The 25032-nt window shown below is 35.6% G+C and overlaps 1 protein-coding gene across 2 annotated transcripts in view; it reads right to left on the reverse strand.

Annotated features, from left to right (window-relative positions):
- ARHGAP15 (Rho GTPase activating protein 15) overlaps positions 1-25032 on the reverse strand; it is a 698504-nt gene that overhangs the window by 548064 nt on the left and 125408 nt on the right. For both annotated transcript variants that reach the window (XM_024977977.2, NM_001105003.2), the window contains 2 exon segments: positions 23565-23652; positions 1965-2054 (listed from right to left, as the gene is read on the reverse strand). In XM_024977977.2, coding sequence (XP_024833745.1) covers positions 1965-2054; positions 23565-23652 — 178 coding nt within the window.

The following is a 25032-nucleotide window of genomic DNA, read 5'->3' on the forward strand; positions in this document are numbered from 1 at the left end:
GACAGAAACCGGTAACCTAGGCGTAAGAAAACCGAAGTCCCCTGAACTACTCAGGTACCTTACAGACAAAACTAGCTGGTAAGATTTTCCCCTCTGGAAAACTAATACAATGAGAATAGTTTTAATATTTTTGGAAGTATCTACATTCAGAAATATGAAAAATGAGTAAAATATTATAACAGAGGTAGCTAGTCACACTCAGAAAATGTTAGGATGATGCATATTATCAGTACAGGTGGTTTAAATATATATCTATACATATTACATTCATAGCTTTGTAAAATTATACTTGGATATTTTTCTTCTATATTCACAGCCTGTATACATCATTCATATTTGAGTATCATCCTCATTTGTGAACTAATGTAACTATAAGGTTAACAGAAGAAACTAAAAAAGTCGTCCTTAATTCAACTCTGACGGTTTGTTTCTATTATCTAGGAATTATGTCAATATCAAATTTTAACATCTTTATTTTGCAACATTGGTAATTAGGATGCTAAACTAACAACACATAATAAAACTAAACCCCTTAATTCACCTTATCCAGTTCAGAACTAGCCATACTAATTATTTATGTTGTCATAGAGGCTAGGATTATAACACCAAATTTTCTTACTTACAGCAGAATTAAAAAAGCAAGAAATTGGGAGAGAGAATATACCACTGATCCACAATTCCTCACTTCAAAGCACAATTTAATTTTACTTCTTGATTCTGTAAATTCACCTTCTAATCACTTTTGGTTTTAGTCCTTTGATTTCTTGGCAAATATTTTTAGTTTTCTATATTTTATTCCTTTTTTTTTTCTTCTTTCCTTCCTTCTTTCCTTCTTCCTCTTCTTTGGGTTAAAACAAAAACAAAAGCAAAAACTCTACCCTATGAAAATGAACGCCTAAACAGAATTCAACTATAATCAGAAAAAATAAGTTATTCCATAATATGTTGAAAGTGTTTTTTTTTGCTTTTTCGTTTTTTTAATTACTATGAGTCCAAATTATTTGGCTAGACCTGATTAAGCATCTGAAAAATGCAAAAACAAACTGGACATCAGGTTCTTCTTCCCAATGAGAGATCAGATAAGAAATGTCACCTACCTATTCTTCTATAAGACCCTATACATTAATTTTAGTGATGCATTTAAGAATAGAGTTGATTTTTCTTTAAGGGCTAAAATGGTCTTAGAATACATTTAATACAATAATTATAATGATTTAGTTCCTACTAAATGATGTAAATTCTAAAACAAACCTATAAAGTTCTGGGTTACTTTGGATATCTAAAAATAAATTAAATGTCATATAAATACAGAAAAAAGATCAACTTCTGTAATCTGAAGTTATTAATTGCCAAAGGGATTTTAGTAAAATCATACATGAAATATTGTTTTCCCATTTCCTTTCTTTGAAGGATTTCATCTGGTTCTTTCCATTCAAAGCAGCATGATTGAAATATCAATCAGTTATTTTTTCAAAAAAATTAATTATATAATTTGAAAACACTGATTTCTATAACTGTTCAGCTCTCTCCATCCCCCAAGTTGCACTGGTAAATATAATTTATGACTGGAAGGCAGGAATGGCAGTGAATGCAAATAGTTTATCATAATTAGTGAATCTTAGTTTGTTTATTTCTGAAAATCCTACACTAAATCTATGTAAGCCAAGCATTCTAGGTTTGAATCCCAAGCAGCTATCAAATACACTGTAAAAGTCAATGACTTTTGGGTATATAATTAATCACCATACAATAAACATTTTGTGTTTAGATAGCAACCAGTCACCAGGGAAAAACAACAAACAACCAAAATTTGACAGGAAGAGAAGCCAGTTTTTCACAATGACCTCTGCACAGCTAGTTCAAGCTCATGAAAACATCTTAACAAGGTAGTCTTGTTTTGATTACCCAGGAGAGCTAAGATTTAGAAAGAATAGGAACAATTTGAATCTATGTAACATTCTTACCTGAAAGACATTCTTTCTGCTTGATTTTTCCTTGGCCCACTCAATATGTGCCCCACACAAATCCACACTTTCTGGTTTGTTCCCAGTTTTCTGTAAACAAAAATGTAATAAGAAGAAAAAGCACACAACACTGGTGATGCATGTCAGAAAAAATAAGTTATTGATTTAATAGCTATATATTAATGGCATAAAGGCTTTCTTCTTTCTCTTTTCCAGTTTCAAATAGATATTCTCACACTCATGTTCACTGCAGCATTATTTACAATAGCCAAGACATGGAAATGATGTGTCTGTCAACCTATCAATGGATAAATGTATAAAGAAAATGTTTATATATATATATATATATATATATACATATAAAATATTGTTGCTTTGTTGTCTAGTGGCTAAATCATATCTGACTCTTTTGTGATCCTGTGGACTGTAGCCTACCAGGCTCCTCTGTCCATGTGATTTCCCAGGCAAGAATACTGGATTGGGTTGCCATTTCCTTCTCCAGGGGACCTTCCCCACCCAGAGATCAAACTCATGTTTGGCAGGCGGATTCATTACCACTGAGCCACCAGGGAAGCCCATATATAATATATGTGTATGTAAGTCAGTTACGGTAAGACAAATTCTTCTTGATCTCAGATACATGCAGAGTCTGAAAGTCTAACTCATAGAAACAGGGTGGTTACCATGCACTGGGGTAATGGGAATAAATTTGCTAAAGGGTACAAATTTTCAGTTATAAGATGAATAAGTTCTGGGGATCAAATATACAGCATGATGACTGTAAATTACTAAAGAGAATAGATCTTAAAATTTATAACCACACATACACACACACAGAAAGGTAACTATGTGAGGTAATGAATATTTTTAGTAGCTAATCTTAGTGTGACAATAATTTCACAATGTACATGTATATCAAACCACCACACAATACAACTTAAATTTACACAATATTATTTGTCAATTATATCTCAAGAAAGCTAAAAAAAGGAAAAAATCATAAATTTAAAAGATCAATTGTATGGCTTTTAAGAATTCACTTTTCTGTCTTTTAAGACTATACACATAAGTGTAATATATATTCATACATTTGTATTTAGTCAATTTAATTTAGATCAAATAGATTATGGCATGTGCTTCCTTTTACACAGTACAATGTGGGTGTTACTTAAATGCTGTTTTTACCTCAGTAATTCATAATAATCAATTAATGGGAATGTCCTCTATATTTGTCTCTTCATATTTTCATTTAGTTCAAGTGCATCATACGTACATAATTTAAATCTGCATAACTCTGAACATTAAAATAAAAACTTACCTGTATGGAAAATTTCTTTACTGTTGTTAAAGAAAGTTATTTAAAGCCACATTTCAAAGATTCCAACTATTTTTATATGTTGTGAGCTGGAACTCCAGGTTTTCCTAGAGATTAAGTTCCATTTTCTCAAGCCATTTTCAAAAGAATACTTTAAGTTTTTAGTATACAAAGCTTATAATATTTTTATATAATTTTTAACATTATGAACTTAAGGTTAAAACATAAAATTATGAATAAATAGTAAAAAAAATATTATAAGAAATCTATCCACAAGTTTTGCCTCTTACCCACTATGTTCTACTAGTTTACAGTAAATAAATTATTTTTCAGAACAAGCCAGAAATAAGTAGTTTTTAATAGTAAAATTTGAGATTTTCTTGAGTTTTGGCACCTCAATAAAAATTTTTTGGAAACATTGTACAGGCCAAGCACAGCTCTCCTTCAGGATAAATTCAGTTGGCAAAGCATCAGTTGACAGCGTATCTTTCTTTTGTTATTTGGAGGTTAATTCCATGGAAAACTAATCAAGATGAGCACGGCTCTTATGAATGCTTCAGACAGTGAAATACTTTTACTATTTTCCCATACTCCACAACCCAGGTGATCACTGCTGTGGAAAATCTTAAAGTATGATAATGATGTTTATTGTCAAGTGATTTATGACATAGAGAAATTAAGAGCAATCCGTTTCTACAGTTACTTGAATTATGGGACACTCAGAACCAATAGAAATAATCATCAATAAGCATATGTAAGAAAAAAGACTATCTGTCCCACATAATGCAATCAGGAATAAAAAATGAAAAGATTTTACATAAGAAGCACTTTTTATGGGCCAAACATTTCTCTATGTGTTTTATGGCTATTAATTCTTATTGCACCTGTATGAAGTAAGTACTATTATTATTATCATATTACAGGTAAGAAAATGTGTCAGAGTGGTTTGGTAAGCTTTACCAAGGTAACACATGTAGGAAAGGAGGAGTCAGTATTTGAGTGTTAGCAGCGCCCCTTCAGTCTGTTTTTATCTACTATGTTGTTCTTGAAAATTGAATATACAGTGTGATCATATTCATGTTAAAACATGAAACATTTAGGGAAAAGAGAGGCTTTTCTCACTAGACTAGTACAGACATATTGATCTTGTTTCTGTCTTTCTCTGTTAAACTTGATCTTCCCACTGGGCTTTTACACCACCTGTTTACCTGGAATACCTCCCAATCTTCACATGGCCGACTCCTTCTCCATCAGATCCTAGCTAAATGTCACCTTGTCAGAAGTCTTTTCTCTGACTGTCGTATATAAAATAGTGGCATCCCAATATTACTGATAACTCTCTACCTATTTTTTTTCTATTTTCATGATTTTAATTTTATTTTATTTTTAAACTTTACATAACTGTATTAGTTTTGCCAAATATCAAAATGAATCCGCCACAGGTATACATGTGTTCCCCATCCTGAACCCTCCACCCTCCTCCCTCCCCATACCATCCCTCTGGGTCGTCCCAGTGCCCTAGCCCCAAGCATCCAGTATCGTGCATCGAACCTGGACTGGCAACTCGTTTCATACAAGATATTTTACATGTTTCAATGCCATTCTCCCAAATCTTCCCACCCTCTCCCTCTCCCACAGAGTCCATAAGACTGTTCTATACATCAGTGTCTCTTTTGCTGTCTGGTACACAGGGTTATTGTTACCATCTTTCTAAATTCCATATATATGTGTTAGTATTAATTTCACCATAGATCTCTTCCTAGTTGAATTAATATACATAGTTTTATGCTGTCTGTTTTTCTCCCACTAGAATTTAATTCCCTGAGCTGGGAACTTGCTTGCCTTTTCCTCCACTATTTTTCCAATGTATGGAACCACGTCTGGTAACTAACTGTTGTTCAATGAATATTTACTAAATTAATAAATGAAAATACCAAGGTGCAATTAAGGTTTATGCTTTGGAAGGAAGGTTTGGGCGTTTTAAAATTTCCAATTTTATACCAGTTAGGGCTTATGTTTGGTTTACTGGTTAAGCAGTCTTTGTTTTGTGAGTTTTTGCTTTGCTTGCTCTGTCCATTACTCTTAGTCACCTCCTAGTGCTCACTCATATGACTTTGACCCATATCTTATGTTCTTCATGAGCTCACTGCTTCACCTTTTCTCCATGGTTAATAATCTTCATTCTGACTTTTGCTTAACAAATCCCGCTTTCTGAGTCATTCTTACTCCCACCCTGTCATGCTTGGTTTAGAGGTTACTGAAATCTGCAGACCTTTTGGTGTTCTCCCCGTGTCAAGCCCTGGATTTCACTTCCTTTCATGTCCATATCTGTGTCCTGATTCAGCAGGCAATTCAACCTGCCCCTCTCTCTCCATCATTTGATGATTCACTCCACTCTCTCATCCACGTTTTCTTCTTCTACAATCCCCTTCATATTCCTCAAATTTATGGAAATGACTTGACTACTCAATATAGTAACATTGCAAACAATGGCCATCTACTTAAGCTGGGCTTTTGACTCTATGCAGAGACACTTTCATCACTATCATTGTGATAAGGACATTTAACATACCCCTGAAATCATTGCCAAGACTAATGTTATGAGTGCTTTGCAGAATTTTTATGTGCTCCTAGTCAGTTTCTATTTTTTGAATGGCACCTCTCTTACAAAGCTGTACCTTTTTCAAGTTATCCCACCAAATGGCTTACTCGTAATTCACAGAGGTCATAGAGCCCTTGTGCTAGAACATTCACCATTCTCCCCACTTTCATAGTTAGTCTGTCTAATCAAAATGAACAAACAGAATATATTCTATATGTCTTCCCTCTGAAAGTTTTATATCAACTTCTTTATTTCCTTACAACAATCTTATGAAGTTAACGCCATGGCCTTTAATTGACATGTGAAGAAACTGAGGCAGAGAGTGGTTAAGTTTATTGCATTAGCTCATACACTTAATAAGGGCCTCAGCTGAGATATGGATTCATTTTTATCTGACTCCAAATCCCAAGTCCTTGAACACTGCCTCCCCTCCATACCTATCCTTTTCTCCTACTAGGCCACCTAACATCCTTTTTAGGTCTAAAAATGAGAATTAACACATTCTATTTCTTCCTTGTTTCCTCATTTCCTACTTTGATTTCTGGATTCCAGACTTCTCAACCTGGGTCTATGACTTTTGTCCCTATGTCTAATGAAGTCCCATGTCTGAGCATGACAGTGACATCTATGAGCATCAAAAGCACCTGGTCTGTCTGCCATATAGTGCACGAACAACTCATAAGGCACGTCCTGCTTTTCCTCAGGGGAAGAGATGCTCATTCTTCATCCCAAGGGTTTTCCTCGGCAGTTTTTATTTCCATCCGATTACATCCCTTATTTTCTCTCAAGTAGATTATATCCTTTAGCCTATAATCACACTGAGGTCACTTTTGCTTAAAACACAAAAAAACAGAAGAAAGCAAGCACTGAGCCACAACTTCACAGTTTCTCAGCCTCACCCATTTCCTTCTGTGATGAACAGGATTCTTCAGAGTTTCCTGTAGTTACGTTCTCTGTTCTTGTTCCATTCTCTTCACAATGTCTTAACCATTAAGGTCAACAGAAACAGTCTGATGCTTTCTCACCTATAAACATTCCAGCTGAACTCTGTAATATGAAATGCTGCTGGCTCTTCTCCTTAAAACTCTTTGTCTCTCAAGCTAAGACATTTTCTCTCCAAATTCTTCACTTTTTATATGTTGCATTCTCTGTTTTTTTTTTTGTTTGTTTGCTTGTTTTTTTTTTCACTGACTTCACTTCCTCATCCCATTTCTTGGTGGTGGTGATGGTGGTGGTTTAGTTTTTAAGTCATGTCTGACTCTTGTGACCCCAATGAATGTAACCTGCCAGGCTCCTCTGTCCATAGGATTTCCCAGGCAGGAACACTGGAGTGGGCTGCCATTTCCTTCTCCAGGAGATCTTCCCAACTCAAGGACTGAACTTGGGTCTTCAGCATTGCAGTTGGTTTCCTGTATTGCAGGTGGATTCTTTACCAACTGAGCCACCAGGGAAACCCATTTCTCAAATGTTAGTAATCCTTGGTTTATAGTTCTAGACCTTTATTATTTCTCATAGCTTATAAGCGTTCTTTGGGTTTTGTTCTTACCTATGATCTGATCCATCACTTATAAATATGCTAACTTCCCAGTGGTTTCTTGCCCCCAGAACTCTATTTTCTATCATTAGGATGTAGCACAGACAACTCTGTGAAATCACTGTCTTCTCAGAGTTGGCCCCCTTTCTCTATTGCTCATCTTGGCTAATCATTTCTTTACCTCCTTTATTCTCCTTATTTTCTTAATTCTCCACTTTCCATCAACAGCCACAAATTCTAGAACTAGACCACAGTCTCATTCGAGTTCTTATTTTCTCTAATCTGAATTCCTCTCCATGCTGTTTCTTCTGATCACAGGAAAAACCATTTCAATTAATTCTCTGTGTTTTCAATTTTTTTCTAAGATATATATCTCAAAAATAGTTCTTCTAGAAAATTTATTATCTACAGAATAATGTACAAATACCTTAGCAGAGTATACAGGCTTCTTTTCATTATCCTCCAACCACCTTCTCAGTTCCATTCATCCGTCTTTCTTCTATATGCCAGCAATGCTGAAGTTTCCAAAATGCAACATCCTTTCACAACTCTCTATATGGGGATCTGAGTATACATGCACCCCTTTTCATCTGGGACACATTTATGTCTCTCTTCAACCACTTTCCTTGCCCGCCATCTGCCATAATCTTGCTCCGTTTCATGATGTAACTCCAAAATAACCTACATGAGGCTCTCCTTCACCTCTGTAGACACAGTCACTCACTCCTTCTCACCATTTTCCCTACTCTGAAACACACTTTTTTTGACAATTTGTTTTGTTATCCACACATTACAACTGCTTTCTGACGTGTCTCTTTCCTCCAGTTATACAATCAGAACAAGTTGGATTTGTCTTATAAATCTTTATTTTCCTAAAATCTAGCAAAGTGGCCCCAAATAAGCCCTAAACAGAAACCCGTTAACTGCTCAATCAATTTATGAACTGGAAACCTGCAACAGAAAATTTCCAGATTCATTCCAATATATTAATAAATAAAATTAAAAATACACCTCAGATTTATAGTTTATAAAATGAGAAATACTTGACATAAAAATCACAATAATCTCATTTATACTGACCTTTAATAGGAACTAATATTATAGCAAAATTGAAGCAAATGATAGAGATTTTGGGCTAAATTTTAAAGTATGCCAGAAAAAGCTAAAGAGATTTTGGTAAAAGTCTAGCAAATAAAAATATCCACCTCAAGAAAAGAAAACTAAGTAAATGAAGGGCTATATAAAAATGATCCTAATCAATCATTCATTTTTACAAATTTAAAGCAAAAAGACCCAGGCTTGGAGAACAACTTTAGGGAGTAGGCTTTATTAGAGGGGGAAATTATCAGTCTTGCTAAATATTGGAATAAGTTGTTCAGAAAAGCTGCAGAATTTATTTGGAAGACAATCAAGATTTTATTCAAGAAGCCTGAAATTAAAGAATCCTTTAATAGAAAACATTTCTGATTCTACAGCTATAAAACACATGAGAAAGTCTGCTAAACTACATGATGCCAATGTATCACATTGTACGTCATTATAAAAACGCAGTTTTAAAAATGGACTAAATATAAATTTAAGTCTAAACGTGTACATAGATTTATTCTGGGTAAACTTAAAATATAAATGACTGATTTTTTAAATATTTAAATAGAAGTATTTAAAAGTTACTTCTTCTAGACAATAAAACATATAAAAGCTCTTTGCTGGAAAAGGCAAAGTTATTAAAAATTGACCTTAGGTCTTGTCCACTTCTGATTTCTATTATTTCTTAGTACATCTTTACCATTTCCCAATAATAGTGGACAGCATATTCTCTCCATAATATATTTTTCCCTGACTTAGATTAAACACTTGGAATTAAGTTCCCATTTTTCTTTATGGGATATTTGAGGGCTTTTAATGTATATTAAAGAAATATCAAAGGCCAGATGCTCTTTTACTTGATGGCATTTTCCATGATGAAGACTGGGCATGTGTGTGGGCAACAAATCATTGGGCCACTCATTCTCATACCCTTATTACTCGACGTGGTTGAAAAAAAGACAAGGCTCAGATTTTATGAAACAGGTTATTAGCTACCATTTTTTATTTTGGATTAATTGCTGTTCCAGAATATAGACTCAGATTGTCCTTATCAGTTTGAAACATGAAACACCAAATCTGTTTAGAGGAATTAAGTTCTATCACATAACTGGTTTTGTTTCTGGAAAATCAATCATGCAGGAGGATAAAACTCACTTATAAATTCTCATTTTGGCAAAATGATTTAGGAAAGAGTGCTGAATGGCTACCTGATCTTATTAATGTCTAAAGTATGGCTGCTGTCAACATAGAAGTGGATACTTTGATTGTAAGATGTGAGTTTTATGTATATGAATATAAATGGTGTTAATAATAGCTGAAATTGTTTCTCCAGTGAAATTTCTCAGTACAAGACCAAATCAAACCAGATTTTCAGAAAAGCAAAGCCTTGTTAGTGATCTGGAGCACTAGAATGTTATACGTTTGTTTACTTTGTTTGTTGAGGAGAAAGTATTCTCTCCTTTTAAGAACTTATTGTATTTATCCTGAATCAAAATCTTGCAGGAATAAACATAAAAGCTTCCATGTTTGCTGCATGCTTATATTGCCTTACGTTTATATTACATAAAAACTATTTAATGCTGCAATGTGAGTAGTTTGGGCATATTTTGATACCTCCAGCAGCCCCTCAGATTCCCTCCTTAGCCTCTCATTCACTCAGTTGGCCTCAGCTGTCCCTGTAGATGGCCAGTCCTGCTTGGGCCCATACGGTCTCACTTCCTGTGGAAGTCTAGACGCCTTCTTGGAATGCAAGACCCTCTCAGTTGCCAAGGTGCAGATAGATGTTTAGCTCCCTACCACCTCTAGATTTGGATGAAATGCTGCTTTACAGGGGATAGGATCTGACTTTCTGAGTAGTCATAAGGGTATGTCCAGGATATATACAATACAGGGAGTGGAGACTGGGTGATACTCCAGTACTTTGGCCACCTCATGCGAAGAGTTGACTCATTGGAAAAGACTCTGATGCTGGGAGGGATTGGGGGTGGGAGGAGAAGGGGACGACAGAGGATGAGATGGCTGGATGGCATCACTGACTCTATGGACCTGAGTCTGAGTGAACTCCGGGAGTTGGTGATGGACAGGAAGGCATGGCGTGCTGCGATTCATGGGGTCACAAAGAGTCGGACACGACTGAGCAACTGAACTGAACTGAACTGAAGCAAAAAATGGGACGAGATCTGGCTGATAATTCCTTCTCCTACCCCATCCTTTCCTCCTACAGACTGCTTCATGCTCTCTCCAGTTTATTTGCAGCTTCTCTGAAAATCGTGGTGCACCTGCCCAGTAGCCCTCTCCAGTGTCTCTATGAGGCTCTGTGTAGAGTGGTAGGCCAGAATGATAACACATCCTCTTTACCCTTTCCCATCATCTCCCGCCTCGCTTCCTTTTTACTTTCCCTCTGTGTCCTGCGCTCATGCCTCTCAAATAGAAGCATGGGTACTTATTTTTGGCTTTGTTTTCTAGAGAATCAGGACTGAGACAATTGGTTTCTTTCCTATGATGGGGAAAGGTAGCTCTCCACTAAAATGTGTGCAGTGCTTCCTCTTCAAGAGTCTAGACTTTCTTCTGGGAAGTAGCTCAAACAGCCAGAGGCTACATTTTATCTGTCCCCCTTTACATTAACCTTTGGCCATATTACTCATTCTCATCACTGGAATAAGAGTGAAAACAATGTGAGAGGCTTCTGAGCTCACAGCTTTAACACAGCTTGCAGACCTGCCTATGCTGTCTTAACCTTTCTTCAACCGCCACTAGGGGATGACAGAACCGAGAAATGGCACAAGCACCTTGCAGCAGAAAACTGACCAGGAATATTTGTTTTGGCCTATGGTATGAATAAGAATCACTCATACCAAAATCACTCACACCAAAATCACTGCAGATGGTGACTGCAGCAATGAAATTAAAAGACGCTTGCTCCTTGGAAGAAAAGTTATGACCAACGTAGATAGCGTATTAAAAAGCAGAGACATTACTTTGCCAACAAAGATCTGTCTAGTCAAAGCTATGGTTTTTCCAGTAGTCATATATGGATGTGAGAGTTGGACTATAAAGAAAGCTGAGCGCTGAAGAATTGATGCTTTTAAACTGTGGTGTTGGAGAAGGCTCTTGAGAGTCCCTTGGACTGCAAGGAGATCTAACCAGTCCATCCTAAAGGAAACCAGTCCTGAATATTCATTGGGAAGGACTGATGCTGAAACTGAAACTCCAATACTTTGGCCACCTGATATGAAGAACTGACTCATTTTAAAAGACCCTGATGCTGGGAAAGATTGAAGGCAGGAAGAGAAGGGGACAACAGAGGATGAGATGGCTGGATGGCATCACCGACTCAATGGACATGAGTTTGAGTAAACTCTGGGAGTTGGTGATGGACAGGGAGGCCTGGAGTGCTGCAGTAAATGGGGTCACAAAGAGTAGGACACGACTGAGCAACTGAACTGACTGACTGATGAGTAAGGAATGAAGTTCTGAAGAAATTCTGAATTGTATTTGGACAGTGAGTAGTGTTTTTTTTTTTTTAACCTGAAATATCTTTACATTATTGTTAAGAAGATTAAGACAAGGATTTTAATGTATAGTCATTAAATGGCAGTTTTTGTGTTTGAATCTAGTTCTGGTTCCAAAGTCTGTTCTCTTAACCACTATGCTCTATTGCTGTATGTAATAATAATAGTGACAACAATAATAAATATATGTATTATCTTTGCTTTGTGCTAGGCATGCTACATCGATTTCCTCACACAATCTCACAATAGCTCTAGGAAGTAGGTACTCTTATTAACCCCAAACTGAAGTAGAAACATCAAAGATTGTAGCAACAAATAAAATGTGAATCTGGGATTCCTAACCCAGGTGGTCTGACTTAGAGGCTTCTAGTTCTACCTAATATGGTATACTGCTTCCTAGAGCATTTCAATTTAGGAGTGAATTTTAAAGGAAGAATAAATACGTACATTCAGTAAGTTTTAAAATGCACTGTAGAGTAAGTCCAGTTCATCTTAGAGAAATGTAAGCTCTAAATCACATGTATTACATTGACCAAAATGATAAACCACAGAGAGTCAAGCTTCATAATTAAAATAGTTTTCTGAAAGAGCCTAAGGTGAGGTTTATTGGACAGTAAGCTATTATCCATTTATAAAGCATCCTATCAATTTCATAGATTTTTGTGGTTATTAAAAATTATGTAAGATACAGAATTTATTGTGGTTAATGGCCAAATCTTGAGAAAATTATAACCAGAGAACATGGCCTCATTTATAGTAATATCGATCACTTGATTTCATTTTTTCCTTACAGAGTTTGTGTTAATCAGATATTAGAATTCATTTTTCCTTTTCTTTTCTTTCTTTAAGACCCACCTGTCATCCTCTAGATTTTGGACTGTTTTTTTTCTTTTAATTTTTAAATGTATGATGAGACCATATGATAGTGCAATCAACAGCTGTACTAATAATCTGCCCCCAATATAAGCCATGCTGACTTTGCCAGAGCACTATTATTACAAGAATTAAGACATTAGTCACAGATTTTAAATAGCTTTGTTATGCTAAGGTCAGTAGATCTATTGTAGACCTCTGTTTTTATGATTTTTTTTGAGCAGGGATCTGAATAAGGGCTTAACACTCACTTTACAAAGATAAAATAATTCCATATTCATTTTGTACAGAATACTCAATAATTCATGAATAGCTTTCTGATTAAAACTGTTTTCATCTTTTTGCTAAATCACATCATTTTACTCCCATAAATAAGTCCACTTTGTTATTAAAGTCATGCTACAGTGAATGAACATTAAATATATTGCATTATTTAATTAATGCTTATTCTCATTATCTGCATTGGAAGTAAACAATATTAAGAAAAAGTAAACAAATTATTTTAATGAAGCCTTTCATATTACTCTTTTTTTGCTTTCAAGGTTATGGCTGAATGACTGGTCTAAAAACGTTAATAGTTTATTAAATGCCTTGGAAAAGTTTTCCGTCATTAGAAGTAAAATTTGCCAGTGTTTGCCTCTGATTAGAAATATTTGTACAATGTAAAGTGAAAAACAAAAGTAGCCAAAAAATCCAAGTTACATACACAGTCGACATGTAGTTTCCATATTGAACAACTGGCTTTATAACTGTATGGTTTGAGGGGAGAAATGGTCCCTAAAATGCTTATAATACTTCAGAATTTATGTCAAAATTGATACTAAGTTTTCTGAGTATCATGCGATAAATATAAAAGGAAGTAAGGTTCACTTGGGCTGATTTTGGGTGGATGTGGAAATGAGATACTTTTTAATCAGAAATAAAGTTTGCACAATGCATTTGTTTTAGTAAGGTGCCACATAGAACACGTATTCTGGCATCACAGGAAAATACCTCCCTGTTTGAACTGGTGCTCACTGATGTGCTGATATACCATGTTTGGGCCACAGCATATTTTTCCGCTCTCCTTAGATGAATGACCCTATTTGCTTCCTTTGTATGAGGACTCTTTACAAATGAACAGACTGCTAAAAGATCAGGTCATGGGAGAATATTAGTGCATATTTTGAGTGAGAAGATGTCCTGGGATCTACTAAATGCATTGGGCCATATGATGACAGATTTAGCTGTTTTGCTATATAATCTTTATCAATACCAGCACAGGCCTTATTGCTCTCATCCATTCATAGATTTTTAGAATAGGTTTTTCAGATAGTTTAACAAGTCTTATCTTAATTTTTTAACTGTAGAAGAAACTGAGTTTGTTTCATGTTTGTATCTTTCTTTTTTTTTTTGTATCTTTCTTAATACCTAGAATAGTGGCTTAACATCGAGCACCCTCAGTGATATTTGTAGAATTAATACATAAAGAGATACGTAAGCTGATACTTAATTCCCCCAAACTGTCGCTAAAAACTCTAACTCTTAATTTGAGGATATGCAGTAGTTGGGGCTTCCTAGATGGCACTTGTGGTAAGGAACCCACCTGCCAATGTAGGAGATATAAGAGACATGATTCAGTCCCTGAGTTGGGAAGATCCTCTGGGGGAGGGCACAGCAACCCACTCCAGTATTCTTGCCTGGAGATTCCCCATGAACAGCGGAGCCTGGAGTATACAGTCCATAGGGTCGCAAAGAGCCAGACACGACTGAAGCAATTTAGCACATATACACACACAGTATTGAGTCAGCCAAAAGGTTTGTTGAGGTTTTTCAGTAACATCTGTTTTTGGCCAACACGATATTAATGATACAGGGCTCCACAGTGCCTATAGAAAGAAATCACCTCTTCTCACAATCCGGTTCAAGGTTTAATAGTCTGCACAAAACAGTCTGGACTGGTGCATATATACCCTAGGCCTCGGAACCACCAAGAAATATTTTTAAGATCAATGACTAGCATAGTATGTGGAGCAATACAAGAAATCAATAATGCTTGGAAAATAAATAAATTAAGAAATTGATTTCCCATATTTTATCATTACTCACTCCCTTCTTTCCAGGTGAAGTGTCTTTCTCCCCCCTTTTTTCTGCATTGAAATCCTCTTCAGCCTTGAGAAACGTCCTCAAACTTCACTTCCTGTGTGGATTTATTTAGAACCCTTTTCAGCTGGAGACAATCTCTCTCTCCACTTAGTTACCATAAAACTAACTCATGCCCATGTCCATGACATTCTGGAGCAATTATCAAAGTCCGCTTTTTCACTACAATTACTTGATTTTTGGGTGTGCTTTCTATTTCTTTTCAGGCCCTCAAATGACAGATCTGAGTTTGTTTCATGTTTGTATCTTTCTTAATACCTAGAATAGTGGCTTAACATCGAGCACCCTCAGTGATATTTGTAGAATTAATACATGAAGAGATATGTAAGCTGAGCATTACTCGGCACCACAGTTTCCTTGGGAAAGGACTACCTGTAGCTAGACCTATGGTTCCCCAAGCATGTTTTCTTATATTTCTTTATCATGTTAGTCATATTCTATTATAATAAACCTAAGTATGATTCTGTTTCCCCTACTGAAACATAAGCACCTGGAGAGTAGGGATCATATATTATTAATCTGGATATCTCTAGGGTTTAATAACACATAGTTTGACACCTGTTAGGAGCTGTTAACAGTTCATAAAATAAATAAATGAATGAGTTATCTAAATTACACAGCTTCTTCCTCATGAGGCAATCCATATATATATATATATATATATGTATTTAACCAGCAGTGCATATTTGCCAGATCCCAGAGCTATAGTCCAAGGTCTACCCCATATCAGGCAGATGCTCTAAAATCGCAAAGTATGGAAGGTACACAGGAGGAAAGTTGCAATTGAATTTCAGGAGCCAACTGAAATACTTTGGTGGTACAAAAATAGATAAGTGTACCTGAAAAACGGAAGGGGATATGATCCAAGGCCTCAAAGGATAAATCAAATTGACAAATTTTGTTTCTTTAGGGTGTCTCTGGCACCAGATGAATTAAATAATACTGTAGCTGCTTTTGAAGCAAAAGTTTTTGCTCTTGGACTAAATGAATTGAAGTTAGAATTAATTTTTCTCTTGTCTCTTCCTTATTACAGTACCGGTCATTTTCAAACAAATAACACCTGGGTCATATTGCTGTTCAGTATATATTTGTTAAAAGAAGAGCCATGAGAGATTATTCTAGGGTGAAAATGTTTGGAGACTACAGACACACCTTATTAAAGAGCTGCCCCTGGTAGCAAATCTCAATCCATGGCAGTCTTCTCAATCATTTTCTTTTATCCTATCTTCCAACCAAACTAAAAAAATTCATTTCTCTTTTTAGCACACAGACCTTGCCCATTTTCAGCTTCATACCATTGTTCATTTTCATTTCATTTCATTTTTTTACTCCGCTGGAATTTTCCCTGCCCACAAATCTCCTCATACTGAAATTATAACCATCCTTCAAGGCCTAATTCAAATCTTTCACAGATGTGAGCTCTCCTTCCTTTAAATGTTATTAAAAAAAAAAAAACTCTCCTGTGTTTCTTGTTTCATCTCATCCTATTTTTTTGGCAGAGACGCTATAAAGCAAAGACTATCTTGATTATATCTCTATGCCTTATATGTAGCCCTAACGAGCAAGCTGTTCATTGTAGGATTTCAATACATATTCTTATGAAGTCTTTTCCCACCAAGGCTTATATAAATAGCACAAACTTGATTAACCAAATGCATATTTAAATGAAAGTGAGGTAGATTGTAATGAGAAACTATGCTATTTGGATCAACTCTCCCACTGAAAACAATGAAAAGTGCTGGATAAAATACTTCTTTTTAAACTTACCTTAAAAATTGAAAAGCTGAAAAGATAGTGGGAACTTCCAAGGAAAGTATTTTTTAGAGGTGAGAATCTGAACCCAGAGAGAAAGCATAATATCGAATCAACACAACTACACCTTGTCTGAGGGCATTATCAAAAGATAAAGGCAAACTAATATTAAACCTGTAGCTTTTCTCCAATCCCAAGGGATTATAAAGAAGACTGCCTTTGTTGTAGAAGAGCAATGTAAGAGAAGAAGGAGTGAATACTTCTGTCCCTGATAAGATATAGCACAACTGTAGCCCTCCTCTTATGTACACATAACTTGAACATTTTAAGGTGTTAGATTGATCTAATCAATCACTGGACATGCCCACAGATAATCTGAGGAAAATGCAAAACACTCTGGAGTAGGATGCATTTATCCTAGACCTCGGAGATCTTCTCATGTTATTTTAATAACGATTAGCACAAAGTCAAAGGTAAGCAGACACACAGCGAAACAAAGCAACATGAGTGAGAACCAGCAGAAACTGACATAGAGCTCAGATGTTAGAATCACAAGACACAGAATATTGAAAAAAAAAATGCCTTCTAATTTTCACACAATAAAAGTGAGTTTTTAAAATGTGTGTGAGTGAATAAAACAAGTGTAACAATGACATAGTAAATTAAAAATATAAACTTCTAGAAATTAAAATTATAATAATTAAAAAAAAACAATGATTATCACAAAGGGAGATTGAATTAAGGAATGAGAAAATAAATCAAGAGAAGTTATTTGGAATGCAGTTCAGAGAGACAGAAAGAAAGAAGAATATAAAGCATGTGGAGGCTAGTGTGAGAAAACATAGGTTTAACTAGGGGCTTAGAAGAAAACAAGAGAAAATGTAAAAGAAGTTTCATTTGAAAAGATAATAGCTTGGGATTTTCTATTAATAAACTACATTAATGAGAGCTATAATCAATTTCAGGGGACCTAACAATCTGGTCAGGGAAATAAAAAGAAACTGACATTCGAATGTATCATTGTGAAACTGTAGAAATATTATGAGCAACCAAAGAATGGTAGTTAGATTAACAGGTAACTTCTTGATCACAATAATGGATGACAGAAGACAGTGGAAAGCTATTTTAGATGTATTGAAAGAAAATTACTGCCAACTCAAAATTCTATATCCAGAGAGAATATATATTTCCAAAATGAGGGAGAAATAGAGAGATTTGAAACAAGCAGACGCTCAGACAGATTGTTACCACAAGACCCTTACTACAGGAATTTCTCAGAATATACTTCAACCAGAAGGAAAAGTAATCCTAGAAGGAAGATCTAAGAGACAGGAAACAATAAATAACGTGGGATGTGGCAAATATTGGGCAAATATAAATCAGTATTGATTCTATAAAACAGGATAAATAATGTCTAGTGGTGTTAACTAGAAAAGAAAGAATTAAAATACAGACAGAAATAGCATATACATTGGGAAGGAGATAAGTGAATTTAAAAAACATTCTAAAATAATATTTGAATAGCTTTAGTCTTTAATAAGTTATAATTACAGGCAAGTCATTAATAGAACACAAAATGTATCACTCTCAAATCAAGAGAGAAAAATATGAAATGATTAAAACAAAAAGAAAGAAAAAGCAAGACATATTTAGAGAAAGAAGCAAGAAACAAAATAAAGGCATGCAGTGATTCCATTTTACAAATTCAAAAACAGATGAAATAAACTATATTTTTAAGAGCTATAGGTATAGGTGGGAAAATAATAAAGGGTGAAAAAATAATGACTAAGATGCCATTTAAGTCTGTGACAAGGGAATAAGCTATGATGACATACAGATAATTGGCAGGGCTTGTAGGGTCTATATCTTGACCTGGGTGGTGATTATGCAAAAGTTTGATTAATACCTGTTAAAATATACAAATTTGTTTAATATATTTTACTAAAAATAGATTCTGCATTATTTTCCAATGACAGTATTTAAAATTTTAAAGTGAGTTCCAAATCAGAATCTAGAATATGACCGGTGTCTTTTCCTTTATAAATCCAGAAAACCCAGATCTAAGGACACCACTGGTTTTCCAATGCTCCTTTTCACAAGAGGGTCAACCAGTCTGGACCAAACAAGTGAACAAAACAAAGACAGTGTATATAGACATTAAGAAGGAGACAGTGTCCTCTCTTGGTGAAGACTATCTTTCTTTCTGAAGTTTTATCTGACCTAGATTTGGGATTAGGGTATTTCCTTCATGTTAGAAAGTGAGAGCAGTAGTAGGTGGTAATGTACCCATTTCTTTTTTTTCTCAATGAAATTTCAGTTTTGTTATGGGTTCATCAGTTTGAGAAGAAAACTTATATAGACATGAACTTCAGCCCACTCATCCATTATTGATTCAAAAGCCATCCTACTCTTTAATGACCTTATTGAAAAAGAAAAAGAGAATAGATCAGTCCTCCCTGAATAAGTCACTGAGGACACAGAGCCTATGAAACTCAGATTTACACACACCAGCAAAGTGATTCTACATCTCTCTTCAGGGGAGAGACTGCTTTTGATAAAAATGGGACATGGTTATAAACTGAAAGAATTTCAGTGAGAAAAAAATATTGTCACACATGGAATGTGGGATCAGGCACCACAGTCTGTGACATGCTGTATTAAATGTGAAAGCAGTAAGTGTAAGAGGCAATGGAGGAAGATACATATGGAATGTATATATGGACATCAGGATGTTACATCTATAACCCCAGATAGAGAAATGGCTTCACAAACAATATTTTATGCTGCCTGTGGATACATATTTCTTTTTTTGGAGACTATACATGCTGGCATTCCTTGAATTAATATACTTTTTCTTCTCTGCATGTGTGAATCAATTCAAGTGACTCAATTCAATGATAAGTTATAATTATTAGGTTAGTGTAAACATAATATCAGTTTTTGCATGGTTGAAATTTGCCATTTGATATTGGAATACATACTTAAATAAGTGTGGTTAGGTTATACATCATCTGAATGCACATTTCTCACTTGATATTCTTTTTGCTAATGACTTAGTACTTGCTGTTTATATTTATTTTAAACTATGGAAAGGATGGACAAAAAGCAAATTTGAGTGATTTTCTTATTAGAGTTCAAAATAGCAGCAGAGACAACTTGCAACATCAACAACGCATTTGGCCCAGAAACTGCTAATGAATGTGCAATGCAGGGGTGGTTCGAGAAGTTCTGCAAAGGATGTGAGAGCCTTGAAGATGAGTGAAGTGGCCAGCCATTGGAAGTTGACCATGACCAGTTGAGAGCAGCATCAAGCTGGTCTTCTTAAAGCTACACAAGCAGTTGCTGAAGAACTCATCAACCATTCTATGGTCATTCAGCTTTTGAAGCAAATTGGAAAAGTGAAAAAGCTTAATAAGTGGGTGCCATATAAGCTGACTGAAAATCAAGAAAACCGTCATTTTGACATGTTGTCTTCTCTTATTCTGTGCAACAACAGTGGATCATTTCTCAATTGGATTATGACATGCGTGAAAAGTGGATTGTATGTGACAACCGGTAATGACCAAGTCAGTGGCTGGACTGAGGAGAAGCTCCAAAGTGCTTCCCAAAGCCAAACTTGTACTAAAAAAATGTCATGGTTACTGTTTGGTGGTCTGCTGCTGGTCTGATCCATTACAGCTTTCTGAATCTGGGGAAACCATTACATCTGAGAAATATGCTCAGCAAATTGATGAGATGCATCGAAAACTGCCATGCCTGCAGCCAGCATTGGTCAACAGAAAGGGCCCAATTCTTTTTCATGACCACGCATCGCACAACGAATGCTTCAAAAGTTGAACGAATTGGGCCAGGAAGTTTTGCCTCATCCACCATATTCACCTGACCTCTCACCAACCACCACTTCTTCAAGCATCTTGACAACTTTTTGCAGGGAAAATGCTTCCACAACCAGCAGGATGGAGACTATGCTTTCCAAGAGTTCGGTGAAGCCTGAAGCACAGATTTTTACACTACAGGAATACCCAGACTTATTTCTCATGGGCAAAAAGTGTGTTGATTGCAATGGTTCCTTTTTGATTAATAAAGATGTGCCTGAGCCTAGCTATACTGATTTAAAATTCAAGGGCCAAAACTGCAATTACTTTCGCATCAATTTAATACATTATACTTCCTATTATGTACTACAGAATATAGTATATTTATTTTTAATAGAGTATATTGGAATATAATAATTATTTTAAGATTATTGTGTATATTTTTATAAATTAATTTTACTCCATACTAATTATCTTGGCAAATATTACTATCCCCACTTTATAGATGAGGATTCTGAAACTCAAAGCAGTTGAATAACTCTTTTCAGTTCCTAAGTGGCAAACTAGAATAGAGTCCTCTGTGGTTGAACTTCAAAACCCTTCTCCTAGCCATTTTGCTGGTTTGTCTCATCAGTGCATTAGCATTTGAAGATCATTCCTATACACATTAAAATATCGTTTACTCTTCTAAACACATTCTGCACTCACTTAAGCAGTTTCTATGCACCCCTTGCAGAAAAGGGTAGACTTTTCCCCAAAAGTACCATGAACAATAATACCAGAGCATGTGTAAGGGGGCACAAGAGAAATTCAGAAACTTGAGAATAAATCTCTTTCAAAATAAAACCACAGTATCTTTAATCAAGGTCTGGCAATCATCATATCATTTCTCTGAGACTGGTATTGGTAAATGTGGGCTATCCCACCAAGCCTTTAATGCTTGTTAGAAATGTATCCAAGAAGTTGACTAACAAGGCAATTCATGCAGTACAAACAGGAATCTGTGATTCTTTCCCCCATTACCACAAACATAGTTACTGCCCTGAATTTGCTTTAAAGACAGTGAGAGAAATTGTAAGAGCACTGAAAATGGGACGGTAAATAATAAATAGGGACTACCCCTCCAAAAAAAAAACAAAGGTTAACAAATTTTTTCTGAAGGTAAAACCTATTTTCAATTTACAACAATTCTGAAGCTTGATCTGGAGGCATGCAATGAATGAGGTGACTTTCAAGGTCTGCCTATTATGGAAGGGGGAGTTCTCTTCCACCTATAGAAAATTAAGCAGCTGATAATGATATCTCCTGGTATGAGATTTAAATAATAAAATCAAGCCAAAAACTTTAAATTGAAATCTAATTTCTCCCATTACCCCAGCACATTCATATCAACTCTGCTCCAATGGCATTCTTCTCACCCAGCAAGACAAAGATCATCTTCTCAGCAGCCAAACTCAGAAAGGCAAGCTACTTTCCTTCCTTCCTGACTTTCCCTTCAGAACTCATTCAAAGGGAAGACAAAGGACCTGTGGGTGGATGGGAGTTGTTTTGTGCCTGGGCCATAGGGATACTTTATTTTTCTTAAAAAAGATTATCTCAACATTACTGTAGCCAAAAAATAAATAAAAAATAAAAACAAAACCCTAAAACAAATATCCGAGGCAGTTTAAATTAAAAATACAAAGGACTGAGATATATTTTTAATTTCTTCATAATTAGTTTACAGATTGGACTGCACTGAGACTCCAAAAATCAGCAAGCTACTTGGGGATAAAGGCTATTGCAATTATCAGGAGCAAGCCAAATGCTACCTTTTGTTCTTACTAAAATCTTCTCCTTTAAAAAAAATCTCCTAGCAAATGATTTTCTATTTCCTATTTAAAGAGGATTACATAGCAAACACCACTAGTGGCTGGAAAGCAAAGAACTTTCCATCGTTTTATTACCTGCCAAATACAAATTAGCTCATTGTGGTTAATTCCTGCCAGGAGACCCCTTTCCTGGCTGCCCATCAGGCCAATGGGGTATGGCAGGTTGGTTCCTGCCTGGAGTCCTTCTTAATCAGGAGGCTGTCAGATATGCTGCTTGCCCACTGTCTCCGACATCGTGTGGCAGTTCTCGTGTTCGGGCAGTGAGGTTTTGAGCTTGTATTGCCCCAGTAACTAGCTCAGAATTGCTCCTACTTAGGATCACTGTCAAATCTCAGTGGGCATTTGTAAGGTCTTCCTCCAGGTACAAATCAAGAAGCCCTACAAATTTCACTTTGTAATAACTACAGGATACAGAAATTGTATTAGTGCCATTAGATTGAGTCATAGAACTATTCAGAAAGGTTAGCTGGATGTAGTGAAGTCACAGTTAGACTAAGATAAAAAATCACTTTGTTAACATTGAGTATTTCCTCATTGGTAACACTCTATATTAAGGTGCCATTTATAAACAGCTTATTATTATTTATTAATGTGTGAAGCACTTTATAGCATGCTAGATAACAACTTAAATTCATGTATTAAAGATGCACATACATGGTTTAATACGATTTATGTCCTATAATATTCTTTAAAACAGCTTCCCATAGTCTCATCCGTTAAGCATTTATTACTAATGCATTTTATAACATGCTTTATAATACATTATTTGAGCAAGTAGCTGCATTTAGTGATCATTTCATAAATAAGAATAAAGCATTTATAAATGGCACCTTAATTTAAAGTGTTACCTTCCCATTACTAGATAGCTGCTCACTATTCATCCCATTTTGTGATTATTCTCCAAATGCACCACTTAATAAAACAGACACTAAGTTCTATTTTCCCTTCATCTGATTAAAAGTTTATTGAGTCATTTCTTCCATCTGCTTTCAGATGTTGCTAGCTTGGAGGCTTTAGTGCGATTTCTGTTGAAACTGAACTTTCAATTCAACAATATTTCTATGAAGATTATAATAGTAAACACAGAGAACTACTCACCATGTTAGACAGCGCCTGCTGTTTGGACTCCTTGTAAAATTCAATTTTCCGACTAGAAAGAACAATCCAGGAAGTAGTCCAGTTTTTCCTTAGGAGAGAAAAAAGCAAATAAAAAGCAGTATTACTTGAAGAAATTAGCACAAATATTGCATAAGCAACATGTGGAATAAGTAGAGACTATCTCTTTTTTAACTAGAATTCCTAAAAGTCTTTTTCTTTATTAAAATCTATAGGTGGTATGGAATATGTATAATAATAAAAGATTCTGTAGTTTTTAGATCATGGCATTTACAGTAAAAGTTTCATTTGTAGATCCTCCTCAAATCTTTTTCAGATATTAAAAATCCAACTTCATGTATCCATGTCCCCCACTCCCTAAAAAGCTGTTCCTACAGCAAACTAAAAAGAGAAATCAGAACATTGTCCTTCATTGTTCAGTTCACTACAGTTCAGTCGCTCAGTCATGTCTGACTCTTTGAAGCCCCATGGACTTCAGCATGCCAGGTTTCCTTGCTCAAACTCATGTCCATCGAGTCACTGATGGCATTCAAACATCTCATCCTCTGTCATCCCCTTCTCCTCCTGCCTTCAATCTTTCCCAGCATCAAGGTCTTTTCCAATGAGTCAGTTCTCATCGGGTGGCCAAAGTATTGGACTTTCAGCTTCAGCATTAGCTCTTCCAACCAGGACTGATTTCCTTTAGGATTGACTGGTTTGACCTCCTTGCAGTCCAAAGGACTCTCAAGAGTCTTCTCCAACACCACAGTTCAATAGCATCAATTCTTTGGTGGTCAGATTTCTTTATGGTCCAACTCTCACATCCATACATGACTGGTGGAAAAACCATAGCTTTGACTATATGGACTTTTGTCACTAAAGTAATGTCTCTGCTTTTTAATATGCTGTCTAGTTTGTCATAGCTTTTCTTCCAAGGAGCAAACATGTTTTAATTTCATGGCTGCAGTCACCATCTGCAGTGATTTTGGAGCCAAAGAAAAACATCTGTCACTGCTTCCATTGTTTCCCCATCTATTTGCCATGAAGAGATGGGACCGGATGCCATGATCTTCATTTTTTGAATGTTGAGGGTTTTTTTTTTTTTGTCTTTAAAAAAATTTTTTATTGGAGGCTAATTACTTTACAATATTGTGGTGGTTTTTGCTGAATGTTGTTTTAAACCAGCTTTTTCACTCTCCTCTTTCACTTTCATCAAGAAACTCTTTAGTTCCTCTTTGCTTTTGGCCACAAAGGTGGTGTTATCTACATATGTGAGGTTATTGATATTTCTCCCAGCAATCTTGATTCCAGTTTGTGCTTCATCTAGTCTGGCATTTCGCATGATGTAATCTGCATATAAGTTAAATAAGCAGGGTGACATATATACAGTCTTGACATACTCCTTTCCCAATTTGGAAACAGTCCGTTGTTCCATGTCCGCTTCTAGCTATTGCTTCTTGATCTGCATACA

Source organism: Bos taurus, chromosome 2 (assembly GCF_002263795.3).
Source record: "Bos taurus isolate L1 Dominette 01449 registration number 42190680 breed Hereford chromosome 2, ARS-UCD2.0, whole genome shotgun sequence".
NCBI lineage: Eukaryota > Metazoa > Chordata > Mammalia > Artiodactyla > Bovidae > Bos > Bos taurus.